The sequence below is a fragment of the Sinohyriopsis cumingii genome, chromosome 17, assembly GCF_028554795.1.
Source record: "Sinohyriopsis cumingii isolate HCF-2022 chromosome 17, ASM2855479v2, whole genome shotgun sequence".
Lineage (NCBI taxonomy): Eukaryota > Metazoa > Mollusca > Bivalvia > Unionida > Unionidae > Sinohyriopsis > Sinohyriopsis cumingii.
The window spans coordinates 10,987,429-11,007,992 of record NC_142977.1 but is presented as its reverse complement, the minus strand read 5'-3'; the positions used below and the strand labels follow the sequence as shown (position 1 = coordinate 11,007,992).

The 20,564-nt window shown below is 34.4% G+C and overlaps 1 protein-coding gene across 1 annotated transcript in view; it reads right to left on the bottom strand.

The window, feature by feature from the left end:
* LOC149777738 (steroid 17-alpha-hydroxylase/17,20 lyase-like) overlaps positions 1-20,564 on the bottom strand; it is a 32,151-nt gene that overhangs the window by 10,279 nt on the left and 1,308 nt on the right. Inside the window, exons 2-3 of the mRNA XM_089938785.1 lie at positions 4,275-4,477; positions 1,723-1,929 (exon numbers count right to left, since the gene is read on the bottom strand). Of these exons, the coding sequence (XP_089794911.1) occupies positions 1,723-1,929; positions 4,275-4,477 (410 nt within the window). The remainder of the gene's footprint in view (positions 1-1,722; positions 1,930-4,274; positions 4,478-20,564) is intronic.

The following is a 20,564-nucleotide window of genomic DNA, read 5'->3' as shown; positions in this document are numbered from 1 at the left end:
CTCTTCACTAAAATGAATACGACTTGGAATGAACACGGACTAGGATTCAAGACAACGGATACAGGAATTATTATTCTGATAATCATTCTTGTGGGGTGGAGTCTTGCGACTATTCTCACGATTGATTAACGTTTCGCGTTTATTCTTGCGATAGACACTACTTAACCTTGAACGGCACGTAGAATGAATCATAATATTAAAACAGTATATTACAATTTATATATGAATACAACTAGATATAAATATCGAAACGGGAAACGACTCGAATGAACATGGGCTAGAATTCAGGATAAAGACGTTTCATATTTCTAAGAAATATATGTAAAGGTATAATACTATGGAAATGACTCTGAATGTATAGGGCTATGATTCAATAATAAATTACAAGATGTGGAACTGAATAACTGATCGAGGGATACAACTCGATAACAAAACTAACAATATAAAAGGATGTATACAATAAGTATACTATAATACTAGAAGTGAATACAAGTTGAGGATACAACTCGAAAACACAATTAACAATATATTGTGATGTATATGACAATATTCAGATAACGGAACGCAGAAGTTCTTAATGGACGAACAGACAGACTTACAAGTTTCTCTACTTCTTTACTAATTACTGAACCACTCCCTACAAGTTTTCTAATTTATTTGCAAACATGCAAGCACCAAACAAAATAACTACTTCAAGATATCGTATGTTAGCATTGGAATTATTTCAAAGTATCTTAAATGTTCTCAACAGAAAAGATCTGCTACCAAATTGCCATAACTTGTAAGCTTAAATTAACAAATGGAATACACCACAAAGAGGCAATTGCCAGAATTTTCACTAATTTTATCCGGAAACATACAAACAACAAACAAACTTATACACTAGAAACATTATTTACTTATTTACATATCTGTACTTAAGAAATGCTTTCAAAAATGAAACACTATCGCGGAATGCTATAACTTGAACTTCTTGAAATAGTTAAACATATATAAGTATCAGTTCAAGAAATTCAAATTATAACATCTTTTAAAAATAATCGCTGCATAGCGAAGTTATATGTTTCAACTCGGTGACATTAGTTACCTCATATATCATTGCAAAGCGAGTTATCTCCCTTCATAATTCTGCCGAACGTGATTGGGCTGTTATCTGTAGCAGTCATATTTATCCTAGATTTACGTAACGAGATAAAGCTGCACGAATAGCCAGGTTCACGAGTTACGAAACTTTGTGCATTTTTATCTCGTCGTATGACGAGGTGTGTGCTCAAACGGTTTTTAACTAATTTGTAGCTAGAAGCTTAAACGACATTTTTGTACGAATCATTTATCTGAAGTACTCCAAAATAAAGTCGTGATTTTCGAAAAAAGTTTAGCTAAGCTAATTTGGCTTTCATAACTATATGAGCACAAAGACACGCTAAAGTGCTCATAATGCATTTATCTTGTGCAAGTTTGGAGTGTTATACTAAACAATTGCAATTATACTTGATGATTAAGTAGCATTATCTTTCCTTCTAATTAAACTATTTTCATTATGTAAACCATTAATAGTTCATTGATTTTCTATTTTTTATGCGAAAATATATCAGTCATGTGCGGTCTGCTGGGAATTTTGTCACTCATAAAGAAAACCACGTATAATCCATATTTATTTGTAAATTCCTTTATCTTTTACCGCTTATAAAAACAAAAGATTGTAAAAACAATTGTCAGTACCTTGTGCGAAAAGAAGTATTTATCCAGCAGCTCCCTTTTAGCCCCTATTGTACGTCTGTATCTCCGACCCACTTCCACCGGCATGAAACGTAAAAAAGGGAACGCAGAGAGCGTAACCTCTGTCGACATCTCAAATATATCGTTGACGTTGTTGTCGTATTCCCATATTAAATCTGCATCAAGTTCGTCCACAATGGATCCAGTTAACTGAGTATGAAATTGAGTCACGTTGATGATATCCAACCTCTCAAACCCCGTTAAAAGTTTCAATGGTAGAATATACATTTGATTCCATGTTTCTGGTATAAATAAGCATAAAGAACCATACCAACGTTGTCGAGATTGATATTTCTAAAATAAGCATGTTTCATAAGCTACGCAACTATCCAAGTAAAACCCGAACAGGCATTCGAATTTTCAAAATTAATACTAAGATAACATATAGGTCATACGATATTTTATGGGTAATACGATATTCTGTGGGTCATGCGATATTCTAGGGATAATATGATATTCTCTGGGAACGATATTCTATGGGTAATACGCTATTCTATAGGTCATACTTAATACGATATTCTATGTGTAATACGATATTCTATGGGTCATATGGTATTCTATGAGTAATACGATATTCTATAGGTAATACGATATTCTATGGGTAATATGATATTCTATGGGTAACGATATTACATGTGTAATACGATATTCTATAGGTCATACGTAATACGATATTCTCTGGGTAACAATATTATATCGGTAATACGATATTCTATAGGTCATACGACATTATATGTGTAATACGATATTCTGTGGGTAATACGATATTAAGTGAGTCATACGATATTCACTGGGTAACACGATATTATCTGGGTAACGATATTCTATGGGTAAAATACGTTCTTCTATAGATCATACGTAATACGATATTTTATGGGTAATACGATATTCTATGGATCATATGACATTCTTTGGGTCATATGATATTCTATGAGGAATACGATATTCTCTGGGTAACGATGTTCTATAGGTAATACGATATTCTATGGGTAATATGATATTCTATGGGTAACGATATTACATGTGTAATACGATATTCTATAGGTCATACGTAATACGATATTCTCTGGGTAACAATATTATATGGGTAATACGATATTATATAGGTCATACGATATTATATGTGAAATACGATATTCTGTGGGTAATATACGATATTCACTGGGTAATACGATATTCTCTAGGCAACGATATTCTAGGAGTAAAATACGTTCTTCTATAGATCATACGAAATACGATATTCTCTGGGTAACGATAGTACATGGGTAATACGATATTCTATGGGCAATACGATTTTCTATTGGTCATAAAATATTATATGAGTAATAGGAAATTCTATGGGTAATACGATATTCTATGGGTAATACGATATTCTCTGCGTAACGATATTTTATCGGTGATACGATATTATATAGGCCATACGTAATACGATGTTCTCTGGGTAACAATATTCTAAAGGTAATACGATATTATATAGTTCATACGATCTTCTATAGGCCATACGATTTTCTTTTTGTGAGTGCGTTTCTAAACATTTTAGTCGGAGTTTAGATCAACAATTTTAAAAGGATGAGGAATTCAATCATTTCATAAATATTTTGTGACATTAATGTGATTATAACATATACAGAAGTTTGATCATAAAAAACATACCGTTACACGCGCTGACAACTATCATATTTAAAAGCGTTTTTCATATCAGACATTTTAATAGACGGCTTGTACTTAGAATGTTCATTTTTATATAGAAACTCTAACTTAGCTTTTCAAATGTTGGAGTTTGATCGAATGTCAAGGTCTAGTTACCCATGTTTTCTTCTCGTGGGTCGGTGGTTCTTTCCGGGGCTTTCCTCCACCATTAATACTGGCCGCCATGTATAGCCTATCGTGTGCTGAAAATTGGCGTTAAACCCTACAACAACAACAACAACAATAACAGCCAATATTTCATTTTTAGTTTTGTATACTCGTTTGTATTAAAACCCTTACAGCTGAATTAGCACACTTTCACTTCGGGATATCTTTTATGATTAGTGCTCCTTAAAAATGGATTACTTTTGAATGCAGAATAGTTATTTAACCCAAACTATTCAGTGCCAAGCACTACAATGAATCCTTACATATGCTTTCGTAAAACAACCGAATATAGAATGCAAAAATATACAATGCATCTATTGGAATGATAGATTCACATGATCCAATCATCTATTTATCATCGGTTGATTTTAAGTAACAAAACTAATAAAAACGTTTAAGGTTACAGAAGCTGAAAAAGAGATGTTTTGCCATCAACATGACCTATAGCTGACCTAAGTCAGTGTGGACACGTGTATATGTAGTTCTTAACTTTGTCTTAAGTTCCTTTCACATACCTCGCATTCCTGTCTAATTGGCCTTAAGGTCCGGTTGTCTCTTAGTAGGTGTTAAAAGAGGGACACTAATTAAGAAAGATACACATATGCATACAGAGAGAGAGAGAGAGAGAGAGAGATTACCAGAATCCCTATGAGGTTGGTCAGTGAGCGGGAGAGTAATGTCTTTGGGTCGAAATCTTTTCCTCCTAAATCTGATATACTCTTCACCAACATCTCCAACTCTTCATGTGCCATGCTTTCAAACTGCTGGACGCCTTCCCCGTACATGTTCAGGCCTTTGTACATCATCTTCCTCAACCGGGTGAAAGTCTGTCCGTATTTTCCTTCAAAATAATGATTATAACGAGGTTCAGAACAACGAGGGGAACAGTGAGTAAGATTAGAAGGTGGAACGGAATGGGAAGATAGAAGCCTTTGACAACTATTGGTGGATCTTGGTTTGCCTGGAGCTGTTACCACGGACATGCATATATATATATATATATATATATATATATATATATATGGCCTGAATAGGTAGGTATATCTTCATAACTAACAATTAGTTTTATTTTGTTCTCGTCTGACTACGCTCAGCTCTCATAATTTGCCTATGCTGCGGTTTTATTTTCCTCCTGAAGGTGTCTTTGGTATAGTGGTATTACCATTTGTAGACGTTAATGTTTGCTTATTTGTACACTTGTCTTTGAGAAACTTTCGAAGCAATGCTTCTCGTTCATTGTTCTGTTTTTTGTTTTAACACTATACGTCAATAGAAGCTCTGTGGTGCATATAATCTGATGTTAGCTTGAAACTGCCTATTCAAATCAACGATCTTTCGGCGTCTTTATACTGGACTATTCTATAACATCTTATACATCGTTTTGCATCCAGTTGGTTCCAGTCTTCATGATATTATTGGCAGACTCTGCATTACTATTTGTCCAGTGGGCATCCACTTACTTACCCTTGCGAGAAAGTTAACTTGATCTTTCAGAATTGGTAACATTCGTTTTTCGAAGTATGACTGGAAACCTGATTCATTGTCCGAAATGGCATATCTTGCATGTTTTATTCTTGTTTCTAATACTAAACAATTATCGGCCTGTGAAATTCCTTCGTCACCGAAAAGGGTGTATGCATATTGACTGTCTTCCACATTTTACGCTGATACTAATTTTGAATGCATAAGTGAAATTTTTATTCAAGTGAAGTGTACAAACAATCTGTGTCGCTCCAGGGAATGACCACTTTTAACGTTTACAAAACGCAGTCTCGCCATTTGAACCGACAGTCAAGTTTTATATTTCTTCATCTGTGAAATGACTGGCAATTTGTGAAAAGAAAGTATTGTAGGTTTCAAAATCAGACTTACCACATAGAAAAGATGGGCCGAAATAATAGGAGACTCTCCGGTCTCCTCAAATTTAGGCATAACAAATTGTTTTAGATTTGACATAAACAGAAAAAGAAATCTGTGAAGTGGGCTCTTAAAATGTTAAAAATAATATACATAATGTACATATACATAAAAAGCAATGAGAAGATGGATAACATGTTCTTGTAATATTTCCAGCCTATCATTTTTGGGGTTTAAATACAAGACAATATAAGAAAGATAAAATATGATTTATTTAACGCCTTGATTGAAAACAAAAGTTCAGCATCAGTTATTGGGAGCTTATTACCGACATTAAAAATACACTTGAGTGATGACAATATATATGATTTGCAACACATTAGTGACAGCATTAATACAGTAAAGTAAATCATTTTATTCTTTGCAAATTACGAAATCATCTGACAATCAATTTGCTGAGATGAATACTATAATGAGAGAGAGAGAGAGAGAGAGAAAGAGAGAATGGAAAATTTGTGTTATCGAGGTAATGGAATTCGTTACCGAAAATGTTATTCTAGCATTCGGTACATTTTCTTACTTTGATTCATTGTATTACATTACACTTACCATTTTCAACATATATACCAGTATGCAATCGGCAACTAATAACATCGAGTTGGTCAAATTATCTTATCAAAGACTCACTTATAAGACGGAAAAATAGAATGTTAATTTAAGGACTAAAAATCACCAATTAGTAATTAGTAACCTACATTAATCAAACAGATAATAACGGTAACGATAACACGCAATTAATACTGAAAAACATCTACTTTACCAAGTTTAAAAGACTTTAATATATGTACTGTTATTAATAAGGTTTTACGATTGATGTTGATAACATTACAAAATCATGACATATATACGCTTGAGAACGTGTTATTTATTATTCAAATCGTTTATTTCATATTTCCTTTTCACATTTGATAGCATGTTAAGGAAGCAGTGCTTTTCTTTTGAATGACAACAATGGATAAATTGTATAAGAAATTTGAATTTTATGTAGATACTATATAATGATAAACACAGATAACAGGTGGTTTGCATATTCAAATGAAAGGTTGCACTGGCAGCTCAAAGCATTTTCAATGACACTATACTAATAATATACTTTTTCCTTTGTTGAGTTCCATAGCTGTTTTGGTTGCTCTCGTTCCTCCTTTTGTTCCTTTTGGGTGGGGAAAATCGTTTGTTCTGCGACATGGCTTTGTTCTTCTTTCTCTAAAATTGTTGGGAAGTTTTTCTTCATGTGTTCTGTCATTACGCAAATCCTGCATTTTCGATAGTATATGCATCCCCATACCAGGATTTTACTGGAAACCCGTGTAAGAAGATGACTGGCTTCGTATTCTTCAGTTCCGTTTTTTCTGTTTCCAGGGTCCTTATCCCGTTGTTTGTTAAAGTACAGAGATATGTGTCCATTCTAGCATTTGTGACTTAGAACTTTTTTCAAACTTTTCTATTGTTGCCTACAGAATAATTCTAGCAGCAAGTCGAAGTAGTGTGGTTCTCCGGTCTCTTTTTTCATTTTCCGTAATATTGGTGATAGTTCTTTTACCGCTACTTGTTTCCCCTCCAATAACCTTTTCTACCTACGGGATTACTGGCTAGTTTCCCAGTGGTCTTAAAATATAGCCCGTTTTCCCTTTCTCTTTAGCCCGTCAGTTAATTTAGTAAAGTCTTTGTTTACCCATAAAATAGCTTTCAGTTTTGATACCACTGAAGGTCTTCTTGCCAATCAGATTCCTGATAATCTGTTTCTTAGGTACCCATTTTATAAGCGCATTCCAGGAACGAGCCTTCTGTTGTTTCAGCTCTTCTTGTTTTTAAATATTTCTCCAACTCTGTATGCTCTCTGCAGTACGCCACCTTGCATTTGCAGCAAGAACCAGGTGGGTGAACATATCACTTTTTAGACAAGTCCGTTCACGCAAATAAAGTTTCCTACGAAAAATGAAAATTATAAGGTCAATAACGTCAAATCGGAGCCTCTATCCAAAACGGAGAGTTTCTTTAATTGGGTTAGAGTTTTTGTCTTACCTTATCTTTGTCGTTCGTGTTTTTCAAAATTTGTATGTTTTGTTTACCCATCCAAAACTCATTTGTGGTCGCACCCTCCCTGCTGCTGTGTGGATGTGGGGTAAATAAATCATTATTATATCAATAGTGGAATATCGCGTAGCTAGATTACCTCAAGAGCGATCAGAGACAGTTAACGAATATCTCCCTGTCCGTGATTCTGTCAAATGAAAATTACAAGCGCGTCTGAAGTCTCATGTAGAATTTGCAAAGGGTTCAGAACAATTATTTAAACCAATTGTCGAACCAACAAAGAAAATTGTTACAGCAACTGAGGCGACTCAAAAACTCTTGAAACATTAACTATTGATACTGCTGGTGGTCTTCAAGCAGTTCATCAGCCACCCCAGCAACCTCCTCAACCACCCCAGCGACCTCTTCAACCACAACCTGAAGATGAGCCACAACCTCTGCCAAGATTTAGGACTAACATTACAGATAAATGTACGACTATATTGCCGATATCAAAGACCTAGACAAAGTATTTAATACTGCCGCGTATTGATATAGAGATAAGTATGTAAAATCCGAATATGTTAAATCTCTATAAAAAAATCTGATTGGAAGATATTAATAAATTTGTCATCTTTAACCAGAACGTATATGAGTATACTGAATAAGTAATTCAGGAAAGGAGACAAAAGAAAGAAGAAATAAAGCATCAACTTGAGAAAGCAAAAGCTGAAAAGAAACTAAGAAACTATTGAAGAAATTACATTCTTCACCAATTAAGAAAAAGCGGATATAACAACAAGTGAGGACGAAGAAACAGCCAGAAGTGGTCCTGTTACTTGAGGAATTGTTTGCATTACCCCATGCCCAAATAGCGTCCTTGCAGATGTTGAACGACTAGAAATTGTGATTGGCGGACAACCAGCTTGTAATAATTCCCGAAAAATCATTAAAGAAGCAGCTGATATTTGTCAACATTTATTTACAAGCGGTAGCATGGACATTTCTGTTTATCGATCTCTCATTGATGAAGTCGTTGATGATTATTTCAGTGATTGAGAGTATACAATTAGGTCAGTGACAATAAAATAAGATGATCGTACATAATGCTCAACGAGGACCTGTAATGGTCAGGGTGATAAATTCACAATTACCAACATATAAAGTTACCTACAGAGATGGACTCGGTGATGTTGTTCAGGGTCTTTTTAAAAGGACAGCCCCGAAAGCAATACCGATTGCAAAACAATTGGGAATGAAAGTTATTGACGTTGTTCGTGATAAAGGTATTGGTGCTGTTGGTGATGTTGCTAGTAAAACGTTTTCGGCAGTCAATGATAGACTAGCACAATTAATGCGACGAAAACACCAGCCAGTAAAATTACCCAGCACTGAAGTTATGCCTGCAAATGTCAGTAAAATAATAAATCAAGTTGCAAATAAGAAACTAGCAGATTTGTCTTTCGAAGCAGAAAAAATATAAATGCAAGTCTGAAACCAGGAATTGGTCTTCGTTTTAGACGATAATATATCTAATAAAATGATCAAGCGTATAACCGATCCAGCGTTTGATATGGTCGTGATTATCAGTATCATTCTTAAGAAGCACGATAGCCAAATCAGCGTGTACGAATCGAATTACAAGTTCAAGATACAACTAGATATTTATTTACCTGCTGAGGCATTTATTGAAGTAGAAGGAGAACTTGTAACAGACGTCGTCGCTGATACAGCACACAGAGTTAATATCAATAGACTGACCCGGAGCTGGATTTTCGATATTACAGAGCGTCAAGCCAAATTAAAAGATTAGATTCACAGCGCGTCGATTAATGCTGAAAGGTATTCGTAGAAGATTTTCATGCTCAATTCCATTGTCACATTTTTTTGGATTTAGTAGATATTGTTAGAAATGCTAGTTTTGGAGCCAAGCCTACAATCATGCTTGTGCGAAAAGTTGATGATAATGATGATATCTGGCATGAGGGTGGCGCTGCTGATGGCAAAGTAATATTATTTAAACTTTCGTTGTGGATGCTGGTAATGACTCCATCGCTTGCTTAAGAACAAAAATTACTCTCTTTTATGGACTCAGGTGGTAAATTATTATTAGCATGGTTGACGATGACTACAGATAGCGTTCAAAGTGTACTTGATGGTTTATTTGCATGGCACATAGCATCACAACAAGATGTTTCTGCACCACGACATATATTTCTTGCTTTCCAAGATACTGTACGAGTAAATTAGACAAGAACATAGTTCAATAATATTTGAGAAACTTGGAGTTAGTGAAGTTTCCATAAGAATAAACCGACATCAAGAACCGTCTGAAGAAGTATTATTAAATTTTGATCAAAATTATGTTGCACGTGTATTTCGTCGTTTGATGACATTCATGGGACGTGATCAAAATGTTGATTCCGGTCTACAAATATCACAGCTGGATTTTACAACACTGTATCCGATTTATTACTTTTTGCTGGAATACCCGGATTTAATTAGACAATATGTCGTTGATATACACTTTCGTGCTTGCGTTAACACAGGTGGTGGTGTTACTTACAAAGCGACTGCTGTTATACTTACCGACAAAACAATGTTAGTTGAAGGTATTGATGGACGAATGAGAGTTATTAATGCCTCAGTGGAAAACATGTAATTAAATCGTTCATGATATTTATAATGTCATATCATCATGTTAGTGTCAGTCTGACTTTTGGTCAGATTGAAAAGCTACAATCGAAATCAGCAAAAATCTGTGCAATAAAAAGATCACTAAAAAAAGATTAGATCACAGGAGGTTGAAAACAAATCATTGTCAGAACGTTAATTTAGGCATTTCAATGACGCCAAACAATCAAAAACCGGTGTTAGACTGAATCTTTCTGCGGATGCTATTAAAAACGCAATTAAAACGGATGGTACATTCCCAGGTCTTGCAGCTATACCAGCGTTAACAGCCACTGCAGACAGAGCTGTTAAAAAATGAGCTGTATTTTGTTGCTGTTGGAACTGATACTGGAATGTCAGCATTACAGAAAGCAACAGGAAAAGGAATAAACACTTCTAAAAATAAGGGAAAGGGTCTAAGATTACCAGAAACCCCTCATAGGTACGGAAAAGTTCTGAGACTTCCAGGAACACTTCGCTGATTCTTCCTATGTCCATTATTGATTTACATAATGCTGCTAAAAATTAAATATAAAACATTTCAGAGATGTTTATATGCGTCACCAATTACCAAAACAACCAAACGATATTGAAACAGGCATCATTAAAATCGATGTAAGCTCTGGTCAAGGTACTTATTACGTGACATACGCAATTGATCCACGTGAAATTATTTGTTTTGCTTCGTATGGATTAGCACCAACAAAAGAATTTTTAAAATATGTCTTCAGAGTGCAAAGCACATATCTTTAAAACACTCCCGTCTGGTATTCAACATTACCAACATAGACAATAACCGATCCGCCAATATGTGGCCGTGACGTTATTTCTGTAATCGACGCTGTGTCATCATCGACAATACGATCTCATAAAGTCGTGCACGAGTATACAAGTAGACGGCATAACCATCCACCATCGTTTTAAACAGATCTTAAAATATATGGTTAACATTTACGGAAGATATTCTTCTAAACAAAAACAAACAAAAGAAACTGACGGAATAACTCATGAAAATGTGAGTAAACAGATTAGTAACGAAATATCTGAATTATTAAATCTTGCAAATATAGATCCAAAGGAAGTGGTTGTATTTCAGGATAAGCAAGGAAAAAAGAGTAATCTTTCATTGCAAAATATTACCGTTAGAATTAGCGGAGTAACTGAAACTAGTGTAATTGTGTTTGATAGTAATGGAAAAATTAAACCTGATGTTACTATGTCAACGATATCAGAGAATATTCATAGTCGAGTACAAAAATCCGGTATTACAATAACTGGTTCTTTCAATATGTCAAATAATAAAATTACTGGTTTTGATGGAAGAAATACATCGATAATAAGAACCTTCCAATGAAGAACGCGTTAGTTTCAAATTAATAATGAAATGACCACATTTAAATCTGATTAAACTACTCACGTAAACACATGTTTGAATTCTCGTAAAAGAATATATGGAAATATTTGATGTTTTCTTTGGGAAAGCCGGCATTTATTGGTAATAAGCTCTCGGACAGAAAAAATTACCAACAGTGTAGTATTTATAGTAGCGTCTGGACAAGCATTATGGTCACCACTCAGTAAATTTATCCAACATCTCGCTGAGGTTACCGGATAAATACAGGTTCTCAGTACTTGGAGTTACAACATCCACCATAATACCACGGCGTTATCTACTAACTGGATTCTCTGGATCTATGTTGTTGATGTTGGAGCAAAACGACATAGAAATATTTGTAGTGGAACCCGAAGAAAAAAAAAATCTTCTTGATTTACTATTGGTGTCTTGAATTAGTAGTTCCATTCCCACCTACTTAAAATATAATGATCATTCCAATCAACGTCTAACGTTTTAGACACAATCAAGCACATGAATGGCAAACAAAACTAAAAAATGTTGTTGACGATTATACAGAAAAAGTAAAAAAATATCGCAGACGTGTAGTTGTTGTTGACATAATTGTGTATTCTGCGTCTTCTGTTATCGCTGGAACCGGCGTATTATTACCAACAATAACAATTATATCGCCAGCAATTGTAACAATTTGTGCTTTCAGCTGCAACAACAATTGCCGTTATTTTTAATATCATCGCAAAAAATATGTGCATGTAAAAGTACGAAATTGCATGAGTATATGATAAAAGTACACGCATCTACGCTAGCATATCCCAAATTATCTTCGTTGACATCATCAAGCCTCAGTGGTGGAAAAATAGATATTAAGTTCACGGAGATGATTAAGAGTTGCAAAGAAGTAATGACTGTGATAGAATCTACGCCGTATTTAAATAATAATAATAATAATAATAATAATAATAATAATAATAATAATAATAATAATAATAATGTCAATCCGAACAAATTACTGCAACAGATTGTCGTTCATACAACTCCGTCAAAAACTACGATGAAATCAGAAAGCTCAACCAATCCTGAATTTAGCATCGACGTTCCAATTGTGATTCCAGTGAACGAAATATTGCTAGGACAATTAAGAGTATATTACAGTTGCACAAATATCATATCAAATCATTTGGTGGATTAATAGCAAATAATTCAATGGTAATTGCAAATAAAAATAAAACAGATGGGACTCTTGATTGGCAAGTTGTTGGTATTCCCACAGGCAAATATCAAATTGAACAAATCAACGATGAATTTCAGCGCAGAATATATTTTACAAGAGGAAGAGAATCCAAAATAGCTATTAATATTCACGAACCAAAATTATCAGCTGTGATATAAATAAATTCGCTAGATTACATCGTTGAAAAATATTCTTCATCGATTAAATCCGTATTAGGATAGCCTGAAATTCCACCTAATAATCAAGGATCATCAGAACCAAAACGCGACGAATTCTTCACGGACAAGAAAATATTCTTCAAGGATTCAGAGTATCGAAAAGAATATCCATGGAATAGTGGATATCATTATTTTTATTATAATGAAGAAGTTTATGGCCACTAAATCAGATTATTAGTTTCATTAACAATTTTATGATCAATGATTTTATTGTTATTAATATTATTTCCGATTAATGGTTAATTTCATCAAATTGATGGATATATTACCCAGATTAATTCAGATTATCAAACATGATAACAAAAATAAACAGTAGCCATGATGAACGGTTATCATTTCCTGGGGTCCATTCATTTGCTTTGCCTTTGTGCCTTTTATATGGTCCTTTTGTGAGATATTTATTATGGTCTTCTTGGCACCCCACGAGGCTTTTCTTTTTGGCTGACATTCTTTCTGATGTTTTGGTGTGGGTACCATTCAGTGAGATTGAGTGCTCACATCACACTACTGTTTATGTTTGGAGGCTCCACTATTTCTTGCATAGACAAGCCCCCCCCCCCCACCTTCGAATCCCTAAACGAAACGAAATTTTAGAGCTTCAGAGGGTTGTCTAGGCATTTCAATTTTATGCACACACACACAATATCAAACCCGGGGAGAGTGCAAAACACACTCACGAAGTTGTTCGACGTAGTGAGGAGGTGTACATAAAATTTCTTTGGGGCTGGAGCCCCCACTTTTTTAAAAATCGCGAAATATCGCCAAAATCAACATTTTGTCAGTCACGCCAGACCTCGAGCATGAAAATCAGCCAAGCTAGCACTACGGTACATACCAACGTTACTGATATATGATTCAGAAATTATTATGAAGTTATCTCTGGTGGATTCAGACAAATGATTATTATTATACCGTGTAAATCATAAATGTTGTAAACTGCAGCGTGGATTTATTTCCATTTTCCAAACACAGTGTATAAAATAATCGGCACGTATATTTCTGCCTGGACTTTGTCAAGGTTAAGATACACGTAGGTCTGTATGCAGCTTATTTACCCAGAGATCTAAAAGTAATTTAGCTGTGTAACGATTTGCGTGTGATTTTATTGTTTTTCTGTCTTGACTTTGTCGATGACAAAGTTATTTGGGCATAAATTAAAAGGTGTAAATACCCGTATACTAATTTTAAATATTACAAATTTACGTTAAACCACTGAAAGCTAATTAGACACATACATGTTAAGTACTGAATGACGACAAACATAAATTATATTGCGCAGTAGCAAGCGGGATAACTACTTAATTATTCTACCGGAGAGAGTTTTAGCTTGACAGAGTTATGTCCCTTCATTTGTTTATATCTAACACAATCGTGAGATGCTGAAATATAATTTTTTGTTAATATTTGTTCCAAAACAATGATCTGGTAATATTATCTCTGATATATTTCAGCGAACGAGGGCGAATATGAAAATTTCTGCCAGCTGCATTTATCGATGTAAATATTCTTTCTTCACCAGCCTCAGTATTTACAGACTTATCCACCATATTTGCAAATATTTTACCACTCCCAGTAACTCCAAATTTGCTATTTTGGCTTTATGTAATAGCTCGCAAATTATCAAAGGAATTATCGAGTTTACTGCAGTTGATATGATCAATCACTTGTCCATTTCGATTACTCTGTGATAACACTCGCATATGAATTGATGACAGAAATTATTTTTCTCCCCCCCCCCCCCCGCCAGCAAGTATTATTATTGAAACCGACTGGTTTTTCAGTCGACAGTGTCTGATTATGCCATCTCGAGATGCAGCATACTTCTTGATGATAGGATCTTTCAAAAACTCATTTTGCTCATTTAATATAATATTATACGTCTTAAAAGTTATTTGAAAATCTGGCGAGATAACCTTCACCACTTTTTATAATCTTGTCATTATTGTCGGTGTTATTTTTTCATCATAATATAGTTTCAGCTCTCTGTATTCTTTACCAGCACATTAAACACACACAACTATTTTGTCCACTAACCCAAACACTACACTTCAAACACGGTTTTAGTCCAAAACTCCCTCTTCGTACACTTTGTAAGTGAAGTCTACAGAATTCGCTTACGCAGGCTTTGTTACAGGGACTTGTAGAACCGCTTCTCGAGGGTCGGTGGTTCTTTTCAGGGTTTTCCCGGGTTCTTCATTCACCATTAACACTGGCCGCCCTGTATGGCCTATCGTGTGCTGAAAAGTGGCGTTAAACCCCACAACAACAACAACTTGTAGAACCTTTCATTAGCCATCTGCATTTAAATTTTTTTTTTTTGAATCTATATATATAGAATATGTGCAATTGAACCTTCTAAATCTAGATTCAAACTTGATAAAAGAACCCCTGACTTGCGGAGGCGAGCTTTGGTTGATCCGACGGAAACTCTGATTAAAAGTGTTCGTGACGCCAAGAAAGAATTTAGCAGAGATGGCACATTTCATGTGTGATCAACATTCAGAATCACTAACAATAAAGATGTTATTGATGCTACAATGAACAATGAACGAGCGGCAACAATTAATAATTACTTCGATGATCGAACATATTTTTTTGGAGTAAAGTTTATTGTGAAAGTAGAAGATACTTGGATTATCTGTGGCAAACATGACTTTGTCCGTCTTTACACTGGAACTACTTTACGTTAAATAAACATTCCAAACCAGGAATATTTACTGGTATTGACAAACCGTAGCATGAAAGAGCGTATCATGTGACCGCAGTTATTTATGCAATATATTCGCTGAATGATAAACCCAGTGTTCATGATCTCAAACCAGTGAAATTTTCGAAAATAAATTGTGTAGCCGAACTAGTAAAGGAACATTTTACAAACGCGATACGTGGAAATAAACTAACAGATCTACGACGTGAAAAAATCAACAAATGGGCTGAATCAGTCAAGGATAAAGGAGCTACAATAAATAATGTTGCTGAATTAGAAAAGAAATTAAAATTCCAAATTAAAGTAAAATCAATAACAGGAGCGATTTTATGCGAATCGAAAAATAAATCGAAAGTAGCTCCGATTGAAATTATTGATCATAATTCGCATGCGTGGACATCTGCAGGAACAATATTTCCACGACATCGAAGTGTTAAATTTTATAACGATGAAATGGGTATATTTTTTATGTTATCAGAGATATTAGTAAAAACGATCCTGTATCGGTTTAGATGTACCAAAAAGGGACTTTGTGATCGATTTTTACCACCTAATGGAGATATTTATCGTACAGAATATCTCCACGAAGAAACGATAAAAATGCGCAGAAATATGCCAGTGGAGATGTTGAACAATTAACAACTACTACCTTTACAGTTCTTTTGTTGCTGCTCATTTTGCTCAGAAGAAAATTTCGTGGAGACCTACACGATCAGAATTTCTTGGAGATTTCCATTTCAGTTGTGTCGAATACGGAAACGGTGGAGTATGGAATACTAAATACGATTTTAATGAGGATATTATTATTACGGTTAACATAGCTTTCTTGTTTTCTTGGAATGGGAGAATGTTCTAAATATTCTGACAGATTTGGACATTCAACAAATAAAATGACAATATTTGCGATAAACAGACCATTAACAGATTTTGATTTAACTGGATTCGCTCGTATCGAAAAGTTTGGTTTTGCTGAAATCTCCATCCGATTTGTTATGCCTATTTGGTAGGCATGCTTTAGAACAAATGTGTGTACCATAATTGTTTTTCTTTGTTACTATATATGCTTGATGTAAAAGTATGTTGGCTGTAAATGAAGCAAATATATCATATAATCAGCAAAAACAAGTTTGGTTACCACAGCAAAAATTTTTTCTGGTGATGAAAATCCTGATTTAGCTGATTTTGAAAATAAAGAAACAAAAGATCTTGGCAGAAGTATAATTGGTAAATTTACCCAATTAGGACCATATGATCATAAAGGACATTGTGCAAGATTGATTATAGATGATATTGAGTTAGAATTTATAATTAACGATTAATCGAAAAGATGTTGAATTTATCATAACTCTGAAACAACAGCTACAATAATCATTGTGCAAGCTGTAACACAGTAATGTTGTGTCAGTATTCAAATAATAATCCAAGACAATTTACCGTAGATAGCATCAATATTAATTTTGGTCACACGCGAAAATGTAGACCTGTCTTGAATATATTCGACTTCGAGATGCTAGTTTACAAACGTGAATGCGGTGGCAATTGTGTGTCTTCAAATTACTTGTAATTGTTTGCGTACAAAACCACGCTGAGAAAGAGTTGATTCTAGTCTGTAGATTGCAGGTGTACCGTGGATCTTACCATGCCGAAAATCGTATGCATGGTAATACTCCAAATAGGATCAATCGCTCTTTTTTTATCATCTTCAAAGTTCACCAGGTTCATATAAATATATGACAGTCACATTGCCTAGTACTGGTTGCTTTGAAAAGGAATCATATCGTTGTATTGGTATATGTTTTTGTAATTGCATTAATGGGTTTCATAGAAATTGCACGAGTAATTTCTTTATTTAACATAGCTATCACACTTGGTAGTCTTGCAACCCACTCACGAGATCTTATATCTTTCTGAATTATCTCCTTCGCATACTGATATGTAAATAACCAATCAGCAAGTGTTAAATCGTTCAACAATTGCCTGATGACGATGAATTGTGGTATGTCCTTGTCTGATTTTGACGTTGTGTTTTTTATCACAGATAATACTACACCAAGAAACTCCATGCCAGGATCAAAATATATAAACTGTGGCCATCGCAAGGGTTCTCGTTGGTAAGTTCGTTCAAAAGCAGATACAACTTCAGATACTGTTTTAGTTGATAGTGGTTCTGCTTCTTGATATCTACTTGCAACATCAACGACAGTCAACGCATATTTGCATATACGTGATTGACGCCGACCAATTTTAAAAGTATCGTGTGGTAAAAATAGAATATCTGCTTCACGAACGTCATCGGGGCTGCTGACATCAAAGTGTGCATACTGAATTTGTTTAGTTGGTGGTAGGTAAATTTCCCATATTGCCTGTCGTGCTAACCAATCTGCAGCAACAGACCGTGAGACATTTGCTGCATCAGCTAGTTTACTGATCGCTGCTCTACCTTTCCAATATTTTGTGGGCTATAATAAATTGATTTCATTATTTTAATAATTGGTTGATTAATTACCGGCACTTAATGCTAGCTTACTTTTCATCGCAGATTTTACTTGAAAGCCAGCAAGATTTTCTCTAAGGAATTTATTTTTTATGCAATCTGACGAGTGAATTAACTTCACATTTGCAAATATGTCGTTGCTGTAAATCTTTTTTTAATACACTACATCATGAACATGACATGCCTGATTAATCGCATATATTGGATACTATCCAGGTCTTGGTTGATTGTTTATCAAGTCGGATATCAAGGCGAGTTCCAGGACCGCAATAATTATATCCAAGATGTTTTTCTCTTGGGTATTTAACCCATAGAGCTCCTGGTAATTTTATTAATGAAGTAGCGATACCACCACCGATTTTATTATTAGAAGTAAATTTATATTTATTTGTACCACATTTTACACATTTACCAGTAAGTGCATGTTTTTGTTGTTGTTATTATTATTGTTGTTAATCCACTTGTGGGTTGGATGCTCTACATCGAACATAACATAAATCAAGAGCCAGTAAAACATCGTCCATCGCTATCAAATTCTATCAGATATATTATCATAGGTCCACATGGGCCTGGTAAGACGCGATTATTACTCAATCTGATAATGAGATGGCTCAAATGGGATAAGTTATATTTAGTTGCACCATCCGTAGATGATCAGAGATGCTACGGGGTGCTTAGAGATTAAAATGAAAATGCAAAATTGTTGGAGGAGGACGACAAGGATATTATTGATTTTATCACCGATATTGATGAAGCCCCATCTGTAGATAATCTTGATGGATTTAGTAATAGTGTAGAAGTGTATGATGATGTGATGATAGACAAAATGTCAAATCCAGCTAGAATATTTTCTCGAGGCAGATATAAACACACCGATATTATCTATGCTACTTAGCGATATTTACAAATATATAAAGTGGTCAGAGTTAACTGTAATATTTTAATTTTGTTTAATGGAGTCGATACACATACTTTGCGAACTATTCATCAAACCTGGTTTTCAGGAGATATGGGTATGATTCACTTCAAAACGTTCTTTTCAAAAGCACAAGCTATTCCACACGGATTTATCACAAAAAATGTGCATGATCCTCGATCGCGAAATCGTTTAGGTCTCAATAAAATATTTTGTTAAGAAAATACATTAGTTTTTCATTTTTTAAAATATCTTTATAAGCCGATTAGTTCTATCTAACTCTGATTTAAAATCAGTTTTGTCACGTCGAATTATTTCATTTATAAGATTTTCTGTAGCTTCATCTATACATTTTTTAAAAATTCATTTCCTGATTCACGTTCGGGATTAAGAGGCATTATAATAGTTTTTAATATAAATTCATTATCTAAACAGCAGCAGGGAGGGTGCGACCACAAATGAGTGTCGGGTAGGTAAACAAAACATACAAATTTTGAAAAGCACGAACGACATTGATAAAATAACAAAATAAACTAACCCAATTAGAGGAACTCTCGGTTTCGGTTCGAGGCTTCGGTTTGACGTTATTGACCTTGTATTCATTAATTTTCGTAGGAAACGTTATTTTCGTGAACGGACTTGTCTAAAAAGTGGTATGTTCACCCTCTTTGCTGCTTAGCACGATTCTTTCAGTTTTAGTCCTGTAGTTTGTAGTTACATTTTTCTTCATTATGTTTAAATATTAGGGAAAGAAACACTGTTGTTTGATCTCAATTCAAGTATGTAACAAACAATATTCTTCCTACATCTATTCAATTATATTAGTGTTCTTTGACCGTTACATCTCAAAGTATGTCGTTAAATGATAATTATGTTTTGTCATACATGACACTGCCTACTCAACGTACTGGATTCTAAGTGCAGTTAAACTGGACATCAAAAACACGTGCGACAGGTGTGAATGCAGCATTTGATGAAAGTATATTCTACTAGTTTTGGCTTGTTGTGCAATTAAAACGTTTCAGCCATTAGTCCTAAAATAGAAATCAGCTAACTATTTTTGATGAAAATGTTGTAAAATTGAATCTCTTAAATGGAGACAGAAATACGATGATAAACATGTTAAGTTCCATAGCTATGCAACTCCATGTTATTATTTGCTAAGGTAGATTAGTAAATACCATTCACAAGTGACAACATATATGTTTTGTTTTATTCTACATATTTTATTGCCAAGAAGATCAAATATGTATACAGAGCAAAAAGACTGGACATACGTTTTTCAACTTATAAGTTTTTCTCCATTATAGACATAATTAATGAACATACAAGCACGAGGTCTGGAAAGAATCGGGACAGTTTACATACATACATACATACATACATACATACATACATACATAGA